Here is a 21,514-nt window from a genome sequence, read left to right on the forward strand (position 1 = left end):
CCTCAGATATGCAGATGACACCACCCTTATGGCAGAAAGTGAAGAGGAACTCAAAAGCCTTTTGATGAAAGTGAAAGTGGAGAGTGAAAAAGTTGGCTCAAAGCTCAACATTCAGAAAATGAAGATCATGGCATCTGGTCCCATCACTTCATGGGAAATAGATGGGGAATCAGTGGAAAGAGTGTCAGACTTTATTTTTCTGGGCTCCAAAATCACTGCAGATGGTGACTGCAGCCATGAAATTAAAAGACACTTACTCCTTGGAAGAAAAGTTATGACCAACCTAGATAGCATATTGAAAAGCAGAGACATTACTTTGCCAACAAAGGTTCATCTAGTCAAGGCTATGGTTTTTCCTGTGGTCATGTATGGATGTGAGAGTTGGACTGTGAAGAAGGCTGAGTGCCAAAGAATTGATGCTTTTGAACTGTGGTGTTGGAGAAGACTCTTGAGAGTCCCTTGGACTGCAAGGAGATCCAACCAGTCCATTCTGAAGGCGATCAGCCTTGGGATTTCTTTGGAAGGAATGATGCTAAAGCTGAAACTCCACTACTTTGCCCACCTCATGCGAAGAGTTGACTCACTGGAAAAGACTCTGATGCTGGGAGGGATTGGGGGCCGGAGGAGAAGGGGACAACAGAGGATGAGATGGCTGAATGGCATCACTGACTCGATGGACGTGAGCTTGAGTGAACTCCGGGAGTTGGTGATGGACAGGGAGGCCTGCTGTGCTGCGATTCATGGGGTTGCAAAAAGTCGGACATGACTGAGAGACTGAACTGAATTGAATGATGGTAGTGGTGGTATCATGATTTGGGGCATAATTTTAAAGCAAAATATTAAAACACTGCTACCAGTCATGTTGATGTAAGCCACTCAAAACAGGAGGAGAATTTGAATGACTCTGTTAGTTGCTTCTAGATAGAGTAGTGCCTTTTAACTGATATATAGGCAAAAATTCATCTCTACTCAGACATGGAAAGTTATAAGAAAGGAACTGAAAGTATTTTATTCTCACTTCTACATTTCAAACCCATTATCAAAATAAGTTTTGATAGTATAAGTTTTATTTAATATAAGAGGTGAATAAGGAGAATTTTAGAGAAATATAACAAGACATATGTGAACTTAAAACCTTCTCCTACTAAATTAAAATACTATACTGTTGATCACTGTCTAGCTTTTCTTTTCTAGACTTCAGATAATAGATAATGTTATCCAAACTTTCTTATTAGGCATTTGATTTGGGGGAGCTTGCTTTCTCTGTATCCTAAGCAGTTTCAATTTTTCACTTTTAGACATGGGAGTGAAATTTTAACTGTGTAACGTAGCAGAGTTGACTCACTGGAAAAGAATCTGATGCTGGGAAGTATTGGGGGCAGGAGGAAAAGGGGACAACAGAGGATGAGATGGCTGGATGGCATCACTGACTCGATGGACGTGAGCTTGAGTGAACTCCGGGAGTTGGTGATGGACAGGGAGGCCTGGCGTGCTGCGATTTATGGGGTCACAAAGAGTCGGACACGACTGAGCGACTGAACTGAACTGAACTGAAATAGCTGTCTCAACATGAAAATAAAATTTACAGTTTGATACCAAGGTTGATATCCTTCCATCTGTATAAGACATCACATTTTGTATTTTCATGTCTTCCTTCAAAGCCAGAATTCCAGGCACAATATCCTAAGACAGCCGATTAATCTGCCACTCCCTGTGTCCAAATTTTCACTCCAAAGATAACACTGGCCTCACAAACCATTGAGGCAAATATCTAATCACAAACATAAAGTAGTATAGCTATGGCCTAGGTTAATAATTATTGCATCTACATATAAAGTAGGGCCCCTGTTTTAATGTAGAAGGATCTCCACCTATTGTATATGTTTCTATAAAAATTTGAACATAATTAGCTATCAAAGAAATAGCAAAGATTATACATGCACAATAATAGAAAAGCAATGGCAAAAAACCCAATTAGTCTTTTCATGCTATACTCATTTGACTGGCTCTAACAATAATATCTTAAAGAGAATAAAAATTAATACTTATTAAAAGTGCAAAAGTGTCTACCTAACATTTTAACCTTAAACAATTCAAGTAATTACATTTTTGTAAAAAATTAGGACCTCATATAAAAATACAAATATGAATTAATATATGAATACACCATATAAGCCTTAGTATAACTAAGCATCCATAGTTAAAATTAAAATAAGCCTCTCCTTTATCATCTGTCTTCGGTGCTCAGAAATTCTTGTATCATATTGAAATCAAAAGTTTGCAATGAGAAATCAGGAGAAATGAAAACTTCAAAATCTGATTCTTGCTTTATATGTTAATATTTATGGTACTTTTAAAAGAATTATTTAATTAGGTGGGTAATGCATTTATACTACATGTAAAGACAGTAAATCTTGTTATTTTATTTTTTTAACAAAGATCAGCTTCCCAGGTGATGCAAGTGGTAAAGAACCCACCTGTCAGTGCAGGTTAGATATAAGAGATGCGGGCTGGGTCAGGAAGGTACTCTGGAAGAGGGCATGGCATCCCACTTCAGTATTCTTGCCTGGAGAATCCCATGGACAGAAGAACTGGGTGGGCTACAGTCCATGGGGTCGCACAGAGTTGGACACAACTGAAGTGACTTAGCATGCACATATGCATGATGACAGTAATGAATTCCCATGGACAGAAGAACCAGGTGGACTACAGTCCATGGGGTCACAAAGAGTCAGGCATGACTAAGCACATAGCACACTGTTATTTTATACGACTTTTTCAGTTATGACTTAGGAGTTTGGTAGATTTTGAACAAATGTTTATACTTATTATAAGCAATATATAAAAAATTGTGAGCATTGTTAATAGTGTTTATCAGTACGATATAATTTTCAACTAATACCTGAATAATGCTTACTTAATATTTTTGTCCCATCAAAAATTTTCTATTAAAAGTATGTCTAAAATATATATAAATCAAGAGTCCTCAGCTTATGATGATGGAAATGGCTATTCACGTACAAATAGAGAAATAAAAAGTCAAAATTTATCTACATATCTTTCCATCAGTCCATCCAAACGCCATCCATCCATTTCTTTTAAAATCTATCTATCTATCTATCTTTCTGACTACCTATTTACAGTATATCTCATGAGATTTTTCCTTGGAGAAATTTAAGGATTTTATTTATTTATTTATTTATTTTTTACTTATTGTCTAATGACTCAATAAATGTTTGTTGATTGCTTAATCAGTGCCAGGAATTGAGCCAAGTGGAAGAATATAGGAATAAACAAGATGATCTTGACCAGCATATAGAATCTGTTTTAGTGGGAAAATTGTTGCAAAACAAATAATTTTTTATTATGTTGATACAATTGAAACAAAGGAAAACTCCATTGCACTTCAATTCTGCCAATTCTGCATCATGAAAATATACTTCTGGCTACTCTAAGGGGAAAAGATTGGAGGAAACAAAGTGGGTACTTCAAAGGCGAGTTTAGGAAGTTCCTTTGATCTTGGCACCCCTTTCCTATTACATTTCATTACTGATATGCAGATTAAAGGACAAAGATGGTCCTGGTCTCTTATTAGAATCGTCTTTGAGTATATTTTCCAGTCCTTTGCCTAATTTCCCAATTTGTTTGTGATCTTAAAATTCTAATTATTCATTTCCTTATCTCTTTATTCTAAAACATTTTAAGATATAGTACAGTAAAAAGTACACCCAAAGCAATAGTTATTGAATAAGTAAATAGATTGATGAATGTGCTCTTTCTAATGAATTTTACTTTCTGAATCTAAATTCTGCTAGAACTTCCTGTATTTTTGGACACTGATTTTGCTCACTAAGACATTCTCACTAGAGTGAGGCTTGTCTGCAACATTAGATTTTACTCTTCCATTAGCTATTCTAGATTCCCTGTTCTTATTCAGTCCCTGCTGTCTTTTCTGTTCTGCTTTGAGATACCAAGGTTCCTTGCACTTAAGGAAGCCCAATTCTACAATTTTTGATAGATGTTATATAACTGTACTTTACTAGTTTATAATGTATTTACATTCTTATAAGTAGAGAAGGAAATGGCAACTCACTCCAGTATTTTTTCCTGGAAAATCCAATGGACAGAGAAACCCTGGTGGGCTCTCTCCATAGGGTCACAAAGAATTGGATACAAGTGAGTATGCACACATACACACTTCTATAAGAAATCATTGTAAAACAATTTTGGTCTGTGTACCTATTTATTTATCTATAAAACCGCCTTTACACTATCTGCTATTCCTAATGATTTGTTTGCCTGTGGTTATACACTAAGAAACATTCCTTACATTATATGTGCAAAGTAATTCTACAAGGGCAACATTATGTATCCTGATTTATTGATGATTTACATGTGAAATCATCAATATAGAATATATCTCATAAAAAATGCAAAAATGTTATCAACCTGACACATGGTATGAGCTTGGATAAGAATAATAATGGTGCTGTGTGCTTCTGCATTACTTAAGCTATTCATTCTTACTGTACTCCTATAACTTAAAATAACTACACTTATTTAAATATAATCTTGCTTTATAAATGTATTCCTAGACTGTATTATTTATGCCTCTGTTCACAAACACCATTTTAATACATTAGAGAGTAAACTTAGGAAAGAATATGTGTATGAAATATCATTTAATTAGTGACATTTATATATAAGATATTTGCTGTGAAATCCAGAGGCTTGTCATATTCCTCTTCTTTGTCATTTTTCCCCAAGAATTTTACAGAGGAAAATGTGAATAACCTGCCATTCTGTTGGCAGTATTTTAAAATAAATGATTATATGTGTGTGTGTAAAAGTATACATCTATTAATTTGTATTCTGGCCACCATCCTCACTGTAGTACCTCTAGTTCCTAATTTCACTGGATAAGATAATGGTGGAATGAAACTATGGTGAGCTTAATGCCATTCTTTATATATATATATGTAAATCTACAGTCCATTTCATAGAGTAACAATATTGTTAGACACGTTTATCCAAGAAGGACCTCAAGTTTGAACAGAACCTGTTTGCTATAAACTATCTCTTTCAATGACTTTATTCTCAGTAAAAATTCTCATTCATTTTTAGAAAAAAAATCATAAATGAGAGATATCCCTCTTCTCCCACTGTCTATTCTGCTAACAGACATAAATATAAAGGATGTGGTCTCCTAATATTAAGAGGAAAATTGCTATGTTCATCAGTATGATATGCCAGACATCTCTTGTTCTTCTCCCAGGTACAACGTCAGATAATGTCTTCCCACACTCTGAAAATTTCGGTGGCCATGAGACTGAGTTTTCAACAAAGCATAAATAAAGGAAAATTGTATTTTTAATATTTGAAGATTGAATCTTTATGAATGGATGAACAATGTAGTACTACTCTCTGGCTTTTCCCTTCTGACATTGAAACCAACAGGTGCTCGTATTTTATCTTATAACTCATTCTGAGTACCAGAGTAATAAAATCATGGCTTTCATAGATATGTGGCATGAAAAAGAAAAAGAGCTTACAGTGTGAAGTCACTGAGAATTTTGAAGTTATTCACTACAATAGCATTACTAATCCTATTCCAGCTGATTAAAAAAATAATTTCAGTATTCTCTAATCTCACTTCTTCATATATCAACATGTTTCCTTATGTAATCAGTTCAGTTGCTCAGTCGTGTCTGACTCTTTGAGACCCCATGGACTACAAGCCAGGGTTCCCTTTCCATCACCAGTTCCTGGACTTTACTCAAACTCATGCCCAGTGAGTCGGTGATGCCAACCAACCATCTCATCTTCTGTTGTCCCCTTCTCCTCCAGTCTTCAATCTTTCCCAGCATCAGGGTCATTTCAAATGAGTCAGATCTTCGCATTAGGTGGCCAAAATATTGGAATTTCAGCTTCAGCATCAGTCCTTCCAATGAATATTCAGGACTGATTTCCTTTAGGATGGACTGGTTGGATCTCTGTGCAGTCCAAGGGACCCTCAAGAGTCTTCTCCAATAGCACAGTTCAAAAGCATCAATTCTTTGGCACTCAGCCTTCTTCACAGTCCAACTCTCACATCCATACGCGACTACAAGAGAAAACCAAAACTTTGACTAGATGGACTTTTGTTGGCAAAAGTCTACTTTTTAATAAGCTGTCTAGGTTGGTTATAACGTTTCTTCCAAAGAACAAGTGTCTTAATTTCATGGCTGCAGTCACCATCTGCCGTGATTTTGGAGCCCAAGAAGATAAAGTCTGTCACTGTTTCAATTGTTTCCCCATCTATTTGCCATGAAGTTATGGGACCAGATGCCATGATCTTCGTTTTCTGAATGTTGAGCTTTAAGCCAACTTTTTCACTCTCCCCTTTGACTTTCATCAAGAGGGTCTTTAGTTCTTCTTCAGTTTCTGCCATAAGGGTGCTGTCCTCTGCATATCTGAGGTTATTGATATTTCTCCTGGCAATCTTGATTCCAGCTTGTGCTTTATCCAGCCTAGCATTTCTCATGATGTATTCTGCATATAAGTTAAACAAACAGGGTGACGATATACAGCCTTGATGTACCCCTTTTCCGATTTGGAACTAGTCTATCTTTCCATGTCCAGTTGAAAATATAAATATCACTAAAAGTCTCTCTAACTCTTACTGCACATGACATAATAGTGCTAAGCGATGTGCAGCTGTGAAAGAGAAATTTGTTATAACCATGCCAGAAGTGTGTCCATTGTTGGACCAAGACTGAAGCCAAGGTGACTTTTCACTCCAACCTCTGTGCACCTGCCATTTTTAGGAAGAGTTAAAAGAGGATCTATATTTCTGTTATACTTCAAAATTATAGAGAATACAGTTTTAATAAATCTGTCTTACATTGTGAAAGGTATGGCATTAAACAAAGCTCATAATTCATCTTTGTAAACTTGAAGTGAGTAGTAGAACGAATACGACAGGATGAATAAAACAAATAAATGAAATATTCAATTTTTTAAAGAAAATTAACAGGCATTCATACATTTAAAAAGTACTTACAGCTTTATTTTAAATGAACTTCTTGTTGACGTATGGCGAAACCAATACAATATTGTAAAGTAATTAGCCTCCAATTAAAATAAATAAATTTAAATTAAAAAATAAAATGTATTCATGAGACGTTTAAAGATTACTTTAGGATTATGTGAATAAAATTGTAAGATTTCAAAAAATATTAGTTGAAAAGGTAAGAAAGAAAGAAAGAAGGAGGGAAGGAATGACGATGAGGAAAGAAAAAATAAGACATAGTATATTGTGTGTGTGTGTTTGTGTGATACATGAGCAAGAGAAAGAGAGAGAAGGAGAAAGAAAGAGACTAATGAAACAGCTCTAGGAGTTGAATTAACTTTCTTAGCTTAGGCAGATTGGGCATATTTTGTTGATATGGTCACTTGCATTAGGTATCAATGTAATTCACATTCTGTCTTTCATTTTAACCATGCACTGGGTTCTCACCTTTCTACATAGTCTAGTAGCCGAGAACAGTGATTTGAAGCAGGAGCATCATGACCTCCTACTGCATAAAGGAAACCATCGCATGTGGCCACTCCTACACCCCCTCTCCGCTTACACATTGGAGCACACATATTCCACTTATTTGTGTGAGGATCATAGTATTCCATTGAACTCAAACAGGAGCTTCCATCACGACCGCCAACTGAATACAACCTAAAAACACAATTGAGAAAACATGATTTAGTATATCAGTCTATATGACAAATGGAGGAAAGGAAAATTCCTTGAAAAATAAAATTTCAATCACAACCTGAGCCTCCAATGTGTTAAAAAATGTTACTTCGCATGGAAATTTTTGTTAAAGGTACTCTATAACTAATTTCCTATACCTGGACTTCTTATGATTCTAATATACTGTATACTAGATGAAATTTAAATTACTATAGTTTTCTAACTACTATTTCTAGAATATTAGATTAAAACTGTTTTTACATATGTAATTAAATAATCTTAATGTATTATTTTAATAAATATCAAGGAATGTCTATTGTAAAAATAGTAAGATATTTATTTTCAATTTCTCTTGAAAATGAGGATAATCAGAAAAAATCAATTATTTTACTTGTTATTCAGCAATTGATTTTTCCAGTATGTAGATCATGCTTACTTCTTGTGCTCTGTATTCATAGTTTAGAACATTAAATAAATGAAATAATCTATACACATATTGTCATACTATCTTAATTAGTGTCTATACTATAGCTAATGTGTAATCTGTACAGACAAAACTTTATAGGAAAAAAAGAGTACAACAATATTAGCCTGAGTAAATATTGCTGAAACTTACTTGATGCACTTATTTTGCTATTTCATTACTGAGAGTTATGATCGGAACCCAGGAAAATATATATTACAGCATAAATTTTACTTAAAATACATTCATAAATACAGAAGTAGAAATACATCATCCATTCCTAATAAAAATAAGTTTTGCTTATTTGATCCCAGTCATGAAGATTGGATCACATTAAGATACAGAGTTGTATTTATTTATTTACCCATTTATTCAGCACATAAGTTTGAAGGCCTAGTATATGTCACATACCATCCAAAATTTTGTGAATGTATCCATAAACAAAACAAGAAGAAAATTCCCTGCACTCAATTCTACTAGAGGGTATACAGACAGAATACACACTGTTGACACAGAGCAGGAAAGTGGGACCAGGAGTGAAACTGGTGGGAATGAGAGTTAGAACTGTAAATATCAATTACAATTAAAATGTGGTCACAATTTTAAACACCAGAAAAGGTCTCATTGGGAAGAAAAAGTTTGTCCAAGAATTTCATGAGAAGAATAGTGGTTGGAGGTGAGTGCAGGAACTTCCAAGAGGGGAAAATTTGAAGCCAGCTAAACAGAGGAGGCTGGCACTCCATATTGTCATAAAGAGTAGAACATGACTGAGCGACTAACACTTTCACGTTCAAAAAGATGAGTACAAAGTTTCAAGGGCAGCAGAGGCCAGAGCAGCAGGAGCAGAGATTATGGGCAGGGTGGGAGATGAGCTGATGGGTTCAGGTACAGGGACTTCACACAGGTGTTTAGATTTTGTCTATTCTCTAAAACAAATGTAGTCATTGACCCTAAGTGAAAGAGGAAGCCAAAATCCCATGGAAGGAGGAGCCTGGTGGGCTGCCGTCTATGGGGTCGCACAGAGTCGGACACGACTGAAGCGACTTAGCAGCAGCAGCAGCTGTTATTTTATAATTTACTAAAGTGTAACCTAGGTCATCAGTATTTTATTTCACATGGTAAAAGTCCATTTTAATGTTCTTCTCTGTATCGTTCCAATTTTAGTATATGTGCTGCCGAATCGAGCACAGAAAGAAAGTGAAGTCACTCAGTCGTGTCCAGTTCTTTGGGACCCCATGGACTGTAGCCTACCAGGCTCCTCTGTCCATGGGATTTTCCAGGCAAGAGTACTGGAGTGGGTTGCCATTTCCTTCTCCAGAGTATCTTCCCGACCCAGGGATTGAACCCAGGTCTCCCACGTTGTAAGCAAGACACTTTACCGTCTGAGCCACCAGGGAAGTCCATTTTAATGTTCTTTACAGTATTATGTAGTCTACAGATTAACAACGAAATTAGTTTGGATAATGCAATATAAATTATTAATACTAGGGCAAAGCTGCTGGAAAAGAATAAATATACTACATTTTTTTCCTTAAATAATCTGAAAAAGAAATGAGAAAATTATATAGAAAAGATGAAAGTGTCATTTTGGACTGCTTTAATGGAGTCTTTATTAAAACCAACGGATGTATTTCAATACTAGAAAAGATTTTGCAGTTAGAAAAAAGTGTAATGCATACATAAAAATTCATCAGCAATTATCCAAGCTTATCTTCTCAGATCTCCTCTGACAAACTATTTAATCATAATTTAGAATGGTTCCCTATTTTATTTCACTACAATGACAAATTAAATGTTGAGAATGTGAAGAGCAGAGAAGAATCTGATACTAGAAATAAAGGCACTGACAAAATAAAAAGTGACATCTGACAGTTTCATGGCAAGAAAAGGAAACATGACATTTTTAACTTAGAGTTGAACGATGAGTAGAAATTTGTAAGATAAAGAAATAGGGAAAAGTGTTACATACAGGGAAAGCATTATGTGTAAAGACAAGGGACATGAAAGGTCATAGCACATGATAAATAAAGAGTGGCAAGTATGTCATATTGATGGAACAGATGGTAGTAAACAGGGGAAAGGAGAGATGGCTGCTAGGATGAAAAGGACTGACTGAAAATGAAGAGCATTGTATGCTGTGCAATGGAGTTGGAATTTCATTCGGACACAATAAGGACAAAAAAAAAAAAAAATAACATTCTCAGGAGACATTAGTGTCATAAATCAGTTTGCTGTGAATATTGATCAGTATGTCCCTCCTTGCATGCAAAAATTGGCAGGAGGTTAAAAATAGCCTTAAGTAAACTCTTCTGGAATTTTGCTGAGACTGAATGAATCTTTCATACAATTTTCCCTAAATTATGTGTTTATTCAGCTTTACAGAAAACTTTTACATAAACTTTAGTAAACAGGCCTTCCTATTTTGAGATCTAGTTGCCAGTTGCCAATCTCAGTGCCATATATTTTAAATTCTAGTACAGGCATATGTCATTTTATGTATAATTTATGCATTTATTGCCTTTGATTGTACTCCACCTTGTCACATTTTGCAGATATTGCATTTTTTAACATAACAAAGTTATATGTCAATTCTGCATTTTCAAATAATAAAGTACTTTTTTAAATTAAGTAAGGTGTGTAGATTGTTTGTAAAGACATAATGCCATTTCAAACTTAATAAACTATGGTTTAGTGTAAATTTGCTGACAAAGGCCTATGTAGTCAAAGCTATGTTTTTCTAGTGGTCAGGTTCTGATGTGAGAGTTGTACCATAAAGAAGGCTGAGCGCCGAAGAATTGGTGCTTTTGAACCGTGGTTCTGGAGAAGATTTGAGTCCTTTGGACAGCAAGGAGATTCACCCAGTCAATCATAAGGGAAATGAACCCTGAATATTCATTGGAAGGACTGATGCTGAAGCCGAAGCTCCAATACTTTGGCTACCTAATGCAAAGAGCCTACTCACTGGAAAAGACCCTAATGATGGGAAAGATTGAAGGCAAAAAGAGAAGAAGGCAGCAGAGGATGAGACGGTTGGATAGCATCACTGACTCAGTGGTCATGAACTTGGGCGAACTCTGGGAGATGGTGTGGGATAGGGAGACCTTGTTTGCTACAGTCCATGGAGTTGCAGAGTCAGGCATGACTTAGTGACTAAACAACAATAGTGTAAATACAATTTTCATATGCACTGGGAAACAACAAACAAACAAAAAAATGTGTGACTCCATTTATCGCAATATATGCTTTATTACAGTGGTCTGGAATCAAACCTGCAATGTCTTTGGGGTATGGTTGTCCATACAATATGGCAGTTGGAGGAAATAAATTGTGCATTATTTAAAGATATGAGTTCAAATGTAAGGAGGGTTTGTTGATATGTTGAGATCCAGGCTGCTTCCAACTTTCAATCTATCATCTGTAGGATGACTTACGTGCTAAGCTGTGTGTGACTTTTGCCACCCCAAGGACTGTAGCCCACCAGGCTTCTCTGTCCATGGAATTCTCCAAGCAAGAATACTGGAGTGGATTGCCATTCCCTAGTCCCACCAGGGTGATGCAGAGAGATTTAGGTGAATGCCGTTTACTTGGAGGGCTTTTTTCCACATCTGGAGTTTTTAATTATCATCTTTAAAGGGATTGCCAGCAAACTTGTTGCTCTGAAGGGCAATATTGTGTTTATTATTTCAGTCAAGGAACGAATCTGCTCTCTGTCCCTCAAAAAGACATTGCTATCTTCCAAAGCTATTACATTTACAAATAACCTTGAAAATATGTTGAAAAAAAAGTTGTCTTTTTCTTTCTTTCTTTCTTTTTTTTTTTTTTGCCTTGAAATGTGTAACAATATTAAAGCTTTGTGGAGAATTTTCTGCAATTGTTCTGGTCCTGATGGTAGAGTTCTAACTATTACAACAATAGTTCAAACAGAAAGATAGAGGAGAAATAGAAGGAATATAATCCTTCCCCTTTAAGTTTCATCTTTTAAGTTGCACAACTCACTTTTTATCTCCTGTTGACCAGAAATTAGCTACATGACAATACCTGATTGATCAGGTGCTGGGAAAATTTGTCTTTATTTTAGGTGGTCTCCTGCCTAGCTAACAGTGCTGTGCATACTATCATATAAAAAGGAGTGAATGAGTATTAAGAGGCAATTAGAAGCTTCTGTCATAGCACTAGATCCTTTCCAGCACTGTGTGCCATTGTGGATTCTGTCCTAGGTACCTTGTTATTATATAAGGTGGATTACTGTTCATTTTTCTCTCATTAATCAGTTCAGGTACATCTCCAAGAGAAAGTCTTTTTATCCCATTTTGTCTTTTCCCCAGAAATCTGTTATTTATAATCTATATTCTAGGGAAAGTTATTTAATATGTGGCATATTTTATCACTGGCTTCCCTGGTGGCTCAGATGATAAACAATCTGCCTGCAATATGAGAGACCTAGGTTCAATCCCTGGGTTGGAAGGTACCCTAGAGAAGGGAATGGCAACCCAGTCCAGTATTCTCCTATGGAGAATTTCATGGACAGCAGAGCCTGGCAAGCTACAGTTCATGGGGTGACAAAGAGTTGGATGTGACTGAGAGACTAATCCACACACACATACTTTATCATAACTCAATGACACATACATAACTTGAGGGATGGTTATAGAAATTGTGGTATATACAACACCTTAGAAAAAACTCTAGATCCAGAACTTTGTTTGGTCTTTTGTTTTTCAATTGATGGAAAACTCTTTCATCTCACCCCAGGCTTGTCATACCTGCTACCGGAATACTCCTGCATGTGCCTTTTAGTGAGTAATTTCCATGAGAGGTTCTTGAGGAGTGTCTGACAATACAGTGAGAGGGATTTCAGTAAGCTTACACAATTGGCTGCATGACTGCTTTTATTCCCACTTGAGACAGGCCTAGAATCTGGAATGCTTTGCTGAAATGTGGCAATCCTTGCACCTGGATATAGCTTGAGAAACAAAATGTAGAGAAACTCTATGGGACTAAAAATAACTGCACACATGCACAGTTAGGACAAATTCTGGACAGAAGATACAAAACAACCTAACTGCCACTTTTGAAGAGCCTTGAGAAAAGCAGAATAGTGTGCATGTCCCCTGCCTAAAACTTTGCCTCAGGGGTGGGCAAAATACCTAAGCTGCCCCTCTGGCCCATCCCCTGGACTTGGCCCTACCCTCATTCTGTATAAGGAAAGAGCTTGCCTCCCACTGGGACCAAGCCAGCAAGGGAATTTATTTTTTATTCTTTTCCCCACTGCTGCAGCAGGAGCCTCAATAAAGCCTTGACTGAAGTTTTTGTCTGGCTGCTAATCAATTTCTAATAATTGTGGAAGGCCAAGAACCCTGGTTGGTAATGTTGCCAAATGTTGGTATGTGTGGCAAACTCAATCTCAGACTTTGTTGTGTATTGGTTTACTATAATTTCAAATCAATTTGTTCATCACCAAAAAGCAAAGTTGTTTTCAGAAGAAAAGTTATTTTGATATAAGAACGAAGTAAATTGTGTCTGGATATTATCATCTCATGTGCTCTGATTGTAAACAGTAGCTCAGCTGCTGAGGGGCCCTAGCTGGGGGGTTTTCAATAAAAGCCGGTGGACAAGCAACTACACCAGAGGGAATATTTAGACTATAAATACAGAGTTTGTGAGAGTTACTCCAGAGTTTCCTCCTGAACCAAGCCAATCTAGCTCTCCAAAGACCTTGAGCATTAATTTCTGTCACAATTAAGGTGACTATTTTATCAGCAGCAGTGAAAAATCAGGCAAGAACCCCAGGAATATCAGCCTGCTCTTCAGTACAAACACCATCAGGGTTCCCTGCAAGGTGCTCTAGCAACTGAGGAACTTACAGTTTTTCACTGCTCACTGGGCATTAGCTCTTGGTTGGCAAAACTGCCCCACTGGACATTAGTTGTTGGTTGGCAAAACCTCTTCCAGAAACCAAAACTCAGAAAGAATATATTTCAACTAAATTTGAACTGTATTTTTATCTTCTCCCCTTGCCTGGAACAATGGTATATTTAATCTAACATGGGTTTGTTATTTATTTATTAGCTTATTAAGAGATATCACCCTGTATGCTATCCATTTGTGAATTTCCTACAGGGATTTTGTTTTTAAAATATTGGCAAAGACAATCTCAGGTCCTGAGCATAATTTGTTGCCCCAAACATAACGGACTTATTGTTATTATAGCAGATGACTAAGGTAAGGCAGAACACTTAGCTTATTTTATTAGAAAGTGGCTCTACTTTCTAAAGAAAAAAATTTCTGAAGATTATAAACACAGAAATTAATTTAGGTTTATGAGCTACATCCCACAACCTGATAGAGTTTACTAACCCAAAAGCTGGCAGAAACAGTCACTTCCATTTTAATCCCTCAAAGTTTTCTTGCCAAATCTCACTCTATGCCTATTACAACTCTAAATTTCTTTCTTCTTCTATTTCTTATTCTCCATATTAATAAATGTAAGTTCTCTGAGGGTGGGTTCGATTTATTTTCTTTGATATGTCATCATAGCAAGTATGTATTTGTAATTTCTAATGAATAAAGCAAAGCACTCATTTCTAATTCTTGAGAAAGAATGATTTACAAATGATGCTTGTCAAAGAAAAGGCACCTGTTTAAGTTCCACTGATATAAGATATTGAGAAATTGCAGAGAAAAGTATCAATCATGTGTCTTAGGAACACAAAAGATGGAAAGGTTAATTTTAAGTGAGTGGATTTTATAAGGGTTCAGGTAAACTTCCAAACTCATTCTATGAGGCCACCATCACCCTAATTCCAAAACATGACAAAGATGCCACAAAAGAAAACTATAGGCCAATATCACTGATGAACATAGATGCAAAAATCCTTAACAAAATTCTAGCAATCAGAATCAAACAACACATTAAAAAGATCATACACCATGACCAAGTGGGCTTTATCCCAGGGATGCAAGGATTCTTCAATATCTGCAAATCAATCAAAGTAATACACCACATTAACAAATTGAAAAATAAAAGCCATATGATATTTCAATAGATGCAGAGAAAGACTTTGACAAAATTCAACATCCATCTATGATAAAAACTCTCTAGAGAGCAGGAATAGAAGGAATATATCTCAACATAATAAAAGCTATATATGACAAACCCACAGCAAACATTATCCTCAATGGTGAAAAATTGAAAGCTTTTCCCCTAAAGTCAGGAACAGGACAAGGGTGCCCACTTCCACCACTACTATTCAACACAGTTTTGGAAGTTTTGGCCACAGCAATCAGAGAAGAAAAATAAATAAAAGGAATTCAAATTGGAAAAAAATAAGTAAAACTCTCACTATTTGCAGATGACACAATCCTCTACATAGAAAACCCTAAAGACTCCACCAGATAATTACTATGCTAAATCGCTTCAGTCGTGTTCGACTCTGTGCGACCCCATAGACGGCAGCCCACCAGGCTCCCCAGTCCCTGGGATTCTCCAGGCAAGAACACTGGAGTGGGTTGCCATTTCCTTCTCCAATGCATGAAAGTGAAAAGTGAAAGTGAAGTTGCTCAGTCGTGTCCAACTCCGAGACCCCATGGACTGCAGCCCACCAGGAACCTCCCTCCATCCATGAGATTTTCCAGGCAAAAGTACTTGAGTGGGGTGCCATTGCCTTCTCCGAGAAAATTACTAGAGCTAATCAATGAATATAGTAAAGTTGCAGGATATAAAAGCAACACACAGAAATCCCTTGCATTCCTATACACTAATAATGAGAAAATAGAAAGAGAAATTAAGGAAACAATTCCATTCACCATTGCAACGAAAAGAGTAAAATACTTAGGAATATATTGGAGAAGGCAATGGCACCCCACTCCAGTACTCTTGCCTGGAAAATCCCATGGACGGAGGAGCCTGTTAGGCTGCAATTCATGGGGTCGCTAAGAGTCGGACACGACTGAGCGACTTCACTTTCACTTTTCACTGTCATGCATTGGAGAAGGAAATGACAGCCCACTCCAGTGTTCTTGCCTGGAGAATCCCAGGGACTGGAGAGCCTGGTGGGCTGCCGTCTATGGGGTCGCACAGAGTCGGACACGACTGAAGTGTCATAGCATAGAATATCTACCTAAAGAAACTAAAGACCTATATATAGAAAACTATAAAACACTGGTGAAAGAAATCTAAGAGGACACTAATAGATGGAGAAATATACCATGTTCATGGATCTGAAGAATCAATATAGTGAAAATGAGGATACTACACAAAGCAATCTATAGATTCAATGCAATCCCTATCAAGCTACCAATGGTATTTTCCATAGAGCTAGAACAAATAATTTCACAATTTGTATGGAAATACAAAAAAACTCGCATAGCCAAAGCAATCTTGAGAAAGAAGAATGGAACTGGAGGAATCAATCTGCCTGACTTCAGGCTCTACTACAAAACCACAGTCGTCAAGACAGTATGGTACTGGAACAAAGACAGAAATATAAATCAATGGAACAAAATAGAAAGCCCAGAGATAAATCCATGCACCTATGGACACCTTATCTTTGACAAAGGAGGCAAGAACATACAATGGAGAAAAGACAATCTCTTTAACAAGTGTTGCTGGTAAAACTGGTCAGCCACTTGTAAAAGAATGAAACTAGAACACTTTCTAACCCCATACACAAAAATAAATTCAAAATGGATTAAAGATCTAAATGTAAGACCAGAAACTATAAAACTCCTAGAGGAGAACATAGGCAAAACACTCTCCGACATACATCACAGCATGATCCTCTATGACCCACCTCCCAGAATATTGGAAATAAAAGCAAAAATAAACAAATGGGACCTAATTAAAATTAAAAGCTTCTGCACAGCAAAGGAAACTATAAGTAAGGTGAAAACACAGCCCTCAGAATGGGAGAAATTAATAGCAAATGAAGCAACTGACAAACAACACATCTCAAAAATATATGAGCAACTGCTGCAGCTCAATTCCAGAAAAATAAATGGCCCAATCAAAAAATGGGCCAAAGCACTAAATAGACATTTCTCCAAAGAAGACATACAGATGGCTAACAAACACATGAAAAGATGCTCAACATCACTCATTATCAGAGAAATGCAAATCAAAACCACAATGAGGTACCATTTCACGCCAGTCAGAATGCTGCTATCCAAAAGTCTACAAGCAATAAATGCTGGAGAGGATGTGGATAAAAGGGAACGCTCTTACACTGTTGGTGGGAATGCAAACTAGTACAACCACTATGGAGAACAGTGTGGAGATTCCTTAAAAAACTGGAAATAGAACTGCCATATGACCCAGAAATCCCACTTCTGGGCATACACACCAAGGAAACCAGAATTGAAGGAGACACGTGTACCCCACTGTTCATTGCAGCATTGTTTTTAATAGCCAGGACATAGAAACAACCTAGGTGTCCATCAGCAGATGAATGGATAAGAAAGCTGTGGTGCATATACACAATGGAGTATTACTCAGCCATTAAAAAGAATACATTTGAATCAGTTCTAATGAGGTGGATGAAACTGGAGCCTATTATACAGAGTGAAGTAAGCCAGAAAGAAAAACACTAATAAAGTATGCTGGTGCTACTGCTGCTAAGTCTCTTCAGTCATGTCTGGCTCTGTGTGACCCCTTAGGCAGCAGCCCACCAGGCTCCACAGTCCCTGGGATTCTCTAGGCAAGAACACTGGAGTGGGTTGCCATTACCTTCTCCAATGCAGGAAAGTGAAAAGTGAAAGGAAAGTCGCTCAGTCCTGTCTGAGTCTTCGTGACCCCATGAACTGCAGTCCACCAGGCTCCTCCATCCATGTGATTTTCCAGGCAAGAGTGCTGGAGTGGGGTACCATTGCCTTCTCCGCCAATACAGTACACTAACGCATATATATGGAATTTAGAAAGATGGTAACGATAACCCTTTATGCGAGAGAACAAAAGAGACAGATGTACAGAACAGACTTTTGGACTCTGTGGGAGAGGGAGAGGGTGGGATAATTTGGGAGAATGGCATTGAAACCAGTACAATATCATATAAGAAACGAATCGCCAGTCGTTTCGATGGAGGATACAGGATGCTTGGGGCTGGTGCATTGGGATGACCCAGAGGGATGGTACGGGGAGGGAGGTGGGAGGGGGGTTCAGGATGAGGAGCACGTGTACACCCGTAGTGGATTCATGTTGATGTATGGCAAAACCAATACAATATTGTAAAGTAATTAGCCTCCAATTAAAATAAATAAATTTAAAAAAATAAATAAATACAAATTAAAAAATAATAAATAAAAGGGTTCATGGAAAAGGTGCAGATTAAATTAGGTCTTGGATGATGGAGGTATTATAAATGATCTCGTTTAGGTTTTATTTAGGTAAAGTTAACATTTTAATATATTTTAATGATTTCTTACACTATTGTTCTCAAGTACAATAAACTGAATCCTATTAGTATCAATCTTGCCACATGGAACTTAATGCATCAAGAGATCTAGAGTTGTGACAGGCTATCAATCTAGAGAATTTCCAAATGTATCCAATGACCAGATGAAAATCTGAGGAGAGAAACTAAGTGGACAGTGGACAGTCACAAATTATTAAGGAAAACATGGAAGGGAAGTTGAGGCAGAGAAATGAGTATTTGAAAAGGCAAAAGAGTGTGAACAATCAAGCAGTTCATTATGCCTATGATGTAGGGTGTTTCTAAGGCAGATGTTTAAGAGTGAAGACTGGAGAAGGAAGGAGAGGTCCTTTTCATGAAACCACTGTATTTCAGATTGAGGAGTTTGGCAGCAGCTATACTCAAATAGGGAACCAAGATGAACTGTCTTGAGACAGGCCAGACTCGAGACCCTTGCTACAGTGCTTGTAAAACAGTCTGGGACCTGGAATCCTTTCTTTACTGCAGTGCTTGCACCTGGATGAACAACTCTTACAGCAACAAAATACAAAGAAACTATAATGGACTAAAAATAGCCTGCCCACTGGGGGCAAGGAGAAGGCAATGGCACCCCACTCCAGTACTCTTGCCTGGAAAATCCCATGGATGGAGGAGCCTGGTAGGCTGCAGTCCATGGGGTCACTAAGAGTCGGATATGACTAAGCATCTTCACTTTCATTTTCACTTTCCTGCATTGGAGAAGGAAATGGCAACCCACTCCATTGTTCTTGCCTGGAGAATCCCAGGGACGGGGGAGCCTGGTGGGCTGCCGTCTATGGGGTCGCACAGAGTTGGACACGACTGAAGCGACTAAGCAGCAGCAGCACTGGGGGCAAATCATTAACAAAAAGATACAAAAAGACCAAAACCTAACAAAAACAAGATGTTGGGAGCAAAAGCAGGGTACTGCACATGCACTCTGCTACAGCACCACTAGGAGTGGGCAGATAACCTATCTCTCAAACCCAATCACTGGACCACCTATACCCCATAGTAGGAAACATCTTGCCCCAACTCAGGGAGCAAGCAAGGAAAGATCTAGTTTTTGATTCCCATTTCTGCAGCAAGAGCCCCAGTAAAGCCTTGCCTGAATTTGTTGCCTGGCCTCATCAATTTCTATTGACTATGAGGCCAAGAACCATGATTAGTAACATAATGTTGCAATACATTTTAATTCTGAGGCATGGTTTATCAAGTAATCACTTTGAGCCACTGGAATACATCTTAATCAATCTACTTCTCTTATGAGATTCTAATAATTTTATAAATGATACTTCAGCCAGAGTGATTTTTATAAAGTTGAAATACAACCGTATTCAGTTCAGTTCAGTCGCTTAGTCGTGTCTAACTCTTTGCGACCCCATGAATCACAGCATGCCAGGCCTCCCTGTCCATCACCAACTCCCGGAGTTCACTCAGACTCACGTCTATCGAGTCTGATACCATCCAGCCATCTAGCCATCTCATCCTCTGGCGTCCCCTTCTCCTCCTGCCCCCAATCCCTCCCAGCATCAGAGTCTTTTCCAATGAGTCAACTCGTTGCATGAGGTGGCCAAAGTACTGGAGTTTCAGCTTTAGCATCATTCCTTCCAAAGAAATCCCAGGGCTGATCTCCTTCAGAAGGGACTGCTTGGATCTCCTTGCAGTCCAAGGGACTCTCAAGAGTCTTCTCCAACACCACAGTTCAAAAGCATCAATTCTTCGGCGCTCAGCCTTCTTCACAGTCCAACTCTCACATCCATACATGACCACAGGAAAAACCATAGCCTTGACTAGATGGACCTTTATTGGCAAAGTAATGCCTCTGATTTTCAATATGCTCTCTAGGTTGGTCATAACTTTCCTTCCAAGGAGTAAGCATCTTTTAATTTCATTGCTTCAATCACCATCTGCAGTGACTTTGGAGCCCCCCAAAAATAAAGTCTGACACTGTTTTCACTGTTTCCCCATCTATTTCTCATGAAGTGATGGGACCAGATGCCATGATCTTCGTTTTCTGAATGTTGAGTTTTAAGCCAAATTTTTCACTATCCACTTTCACTTTCATCAAGAGGCTTTTTAGTTCCTCTTCACTTTCTGCCATAAGGGTGGTGGCATCTGCATATCTGAGGTTATTGATATTTCTCCCGGCAATCTTGATTCCAGCCTGTGTTTCTTCCAGTCCAGCGTTTCTCATGATGTACTCTGCATATAAGTTAAATAAGCAGGGTGACATATACAGCTTTGACATACTCCTTTTCCTATTTGGAACCTGTCTGTTTTTCCATGTCCAGTTCTAACTGTTGCTTCCTGACCTGCATATAGATTTCCCAAGAGGCAGTTCAGGTGGTCTGGCATTCCATCTCTTTCAGAATTTTCCACAGACTATTGTGATCCACACAGTCAAAGGCTTTGGCATAGTCAAAAAGCAGAAATAGATGTTTTTCTGGAACTCTCTTGCTTTTTCCATGATCCAGCGCATGTTGGTAATTTGATCTCTGGTTCCTCTGCCTTTTCTAAAACCAGCTTGAACATCTGGAAGTTCACAGTTCACCTATTGCTGAAGCCTGGCTTGGAGAATTTTGAGTGGTTCAGTGGTTAAGAGTTTGCCTACTAATACAGAGGATACAGGTTCAATCCCCAGGTGGGGAGCTAAGAAACCCCCACACATGCCTCACAGCCAAAAATAACTGAATAAAAAGCAACCATATTACTGCTCTTTTAAAACATTTTATATTTTTACCATGGCCATATGGCTATACGACGTGGAGGCTGCCATCATCTCCAATTTGGGGGGACCACTCTTTCTCATTATATTCCAGCCAAACCTAAAATTTTCTCCTTTTGTCTGCATTTCACACTCAGGAACTGGCCACAGCTTGTTCTTCTCATTGTAAT

General features: G+C 37.8%; 1 protein-coding gene across 1 annotated transcript in view; it reads right to left on the reverse strand.

Annotated features, from left to right (window-relative positions):
* KLHL1 (kelch like family member 1) overlaps positions 1 to 21,514 on the reverse strand; it is a 529,220-nt gene that overhangs the window by 17,873 nt on the left and 489,833 nt on the right. The window contains exon 9 of the mRNA XM_019971873.2: positions 7,499 to 7,711. Coding sequence (XP_019827432.2) covers positions 7,499 to 7,711 — 213 coding nt within the window. The remainder of the gene's footprint in view (positions 1 to 7,498; positions 7,712 to 21,514) is intronic.

This window comes from Bos indicus, chromosome 12 (genome assembly GCF_029378745.1).
Source record: "Bos indicus isolate NIAB-ARS_2022 breed Sahiwal x Tharparkar chromosome 12, NIAB-ARS_B.indTharparkar_mat_pri_1.0, whole genome shotgun sequence".
Lineage (NCBI taxonomy): Eukaryota > Metazoa > Chordata > Mammalia > Artiodactyla > Bovidae > Bos > Bos indicus.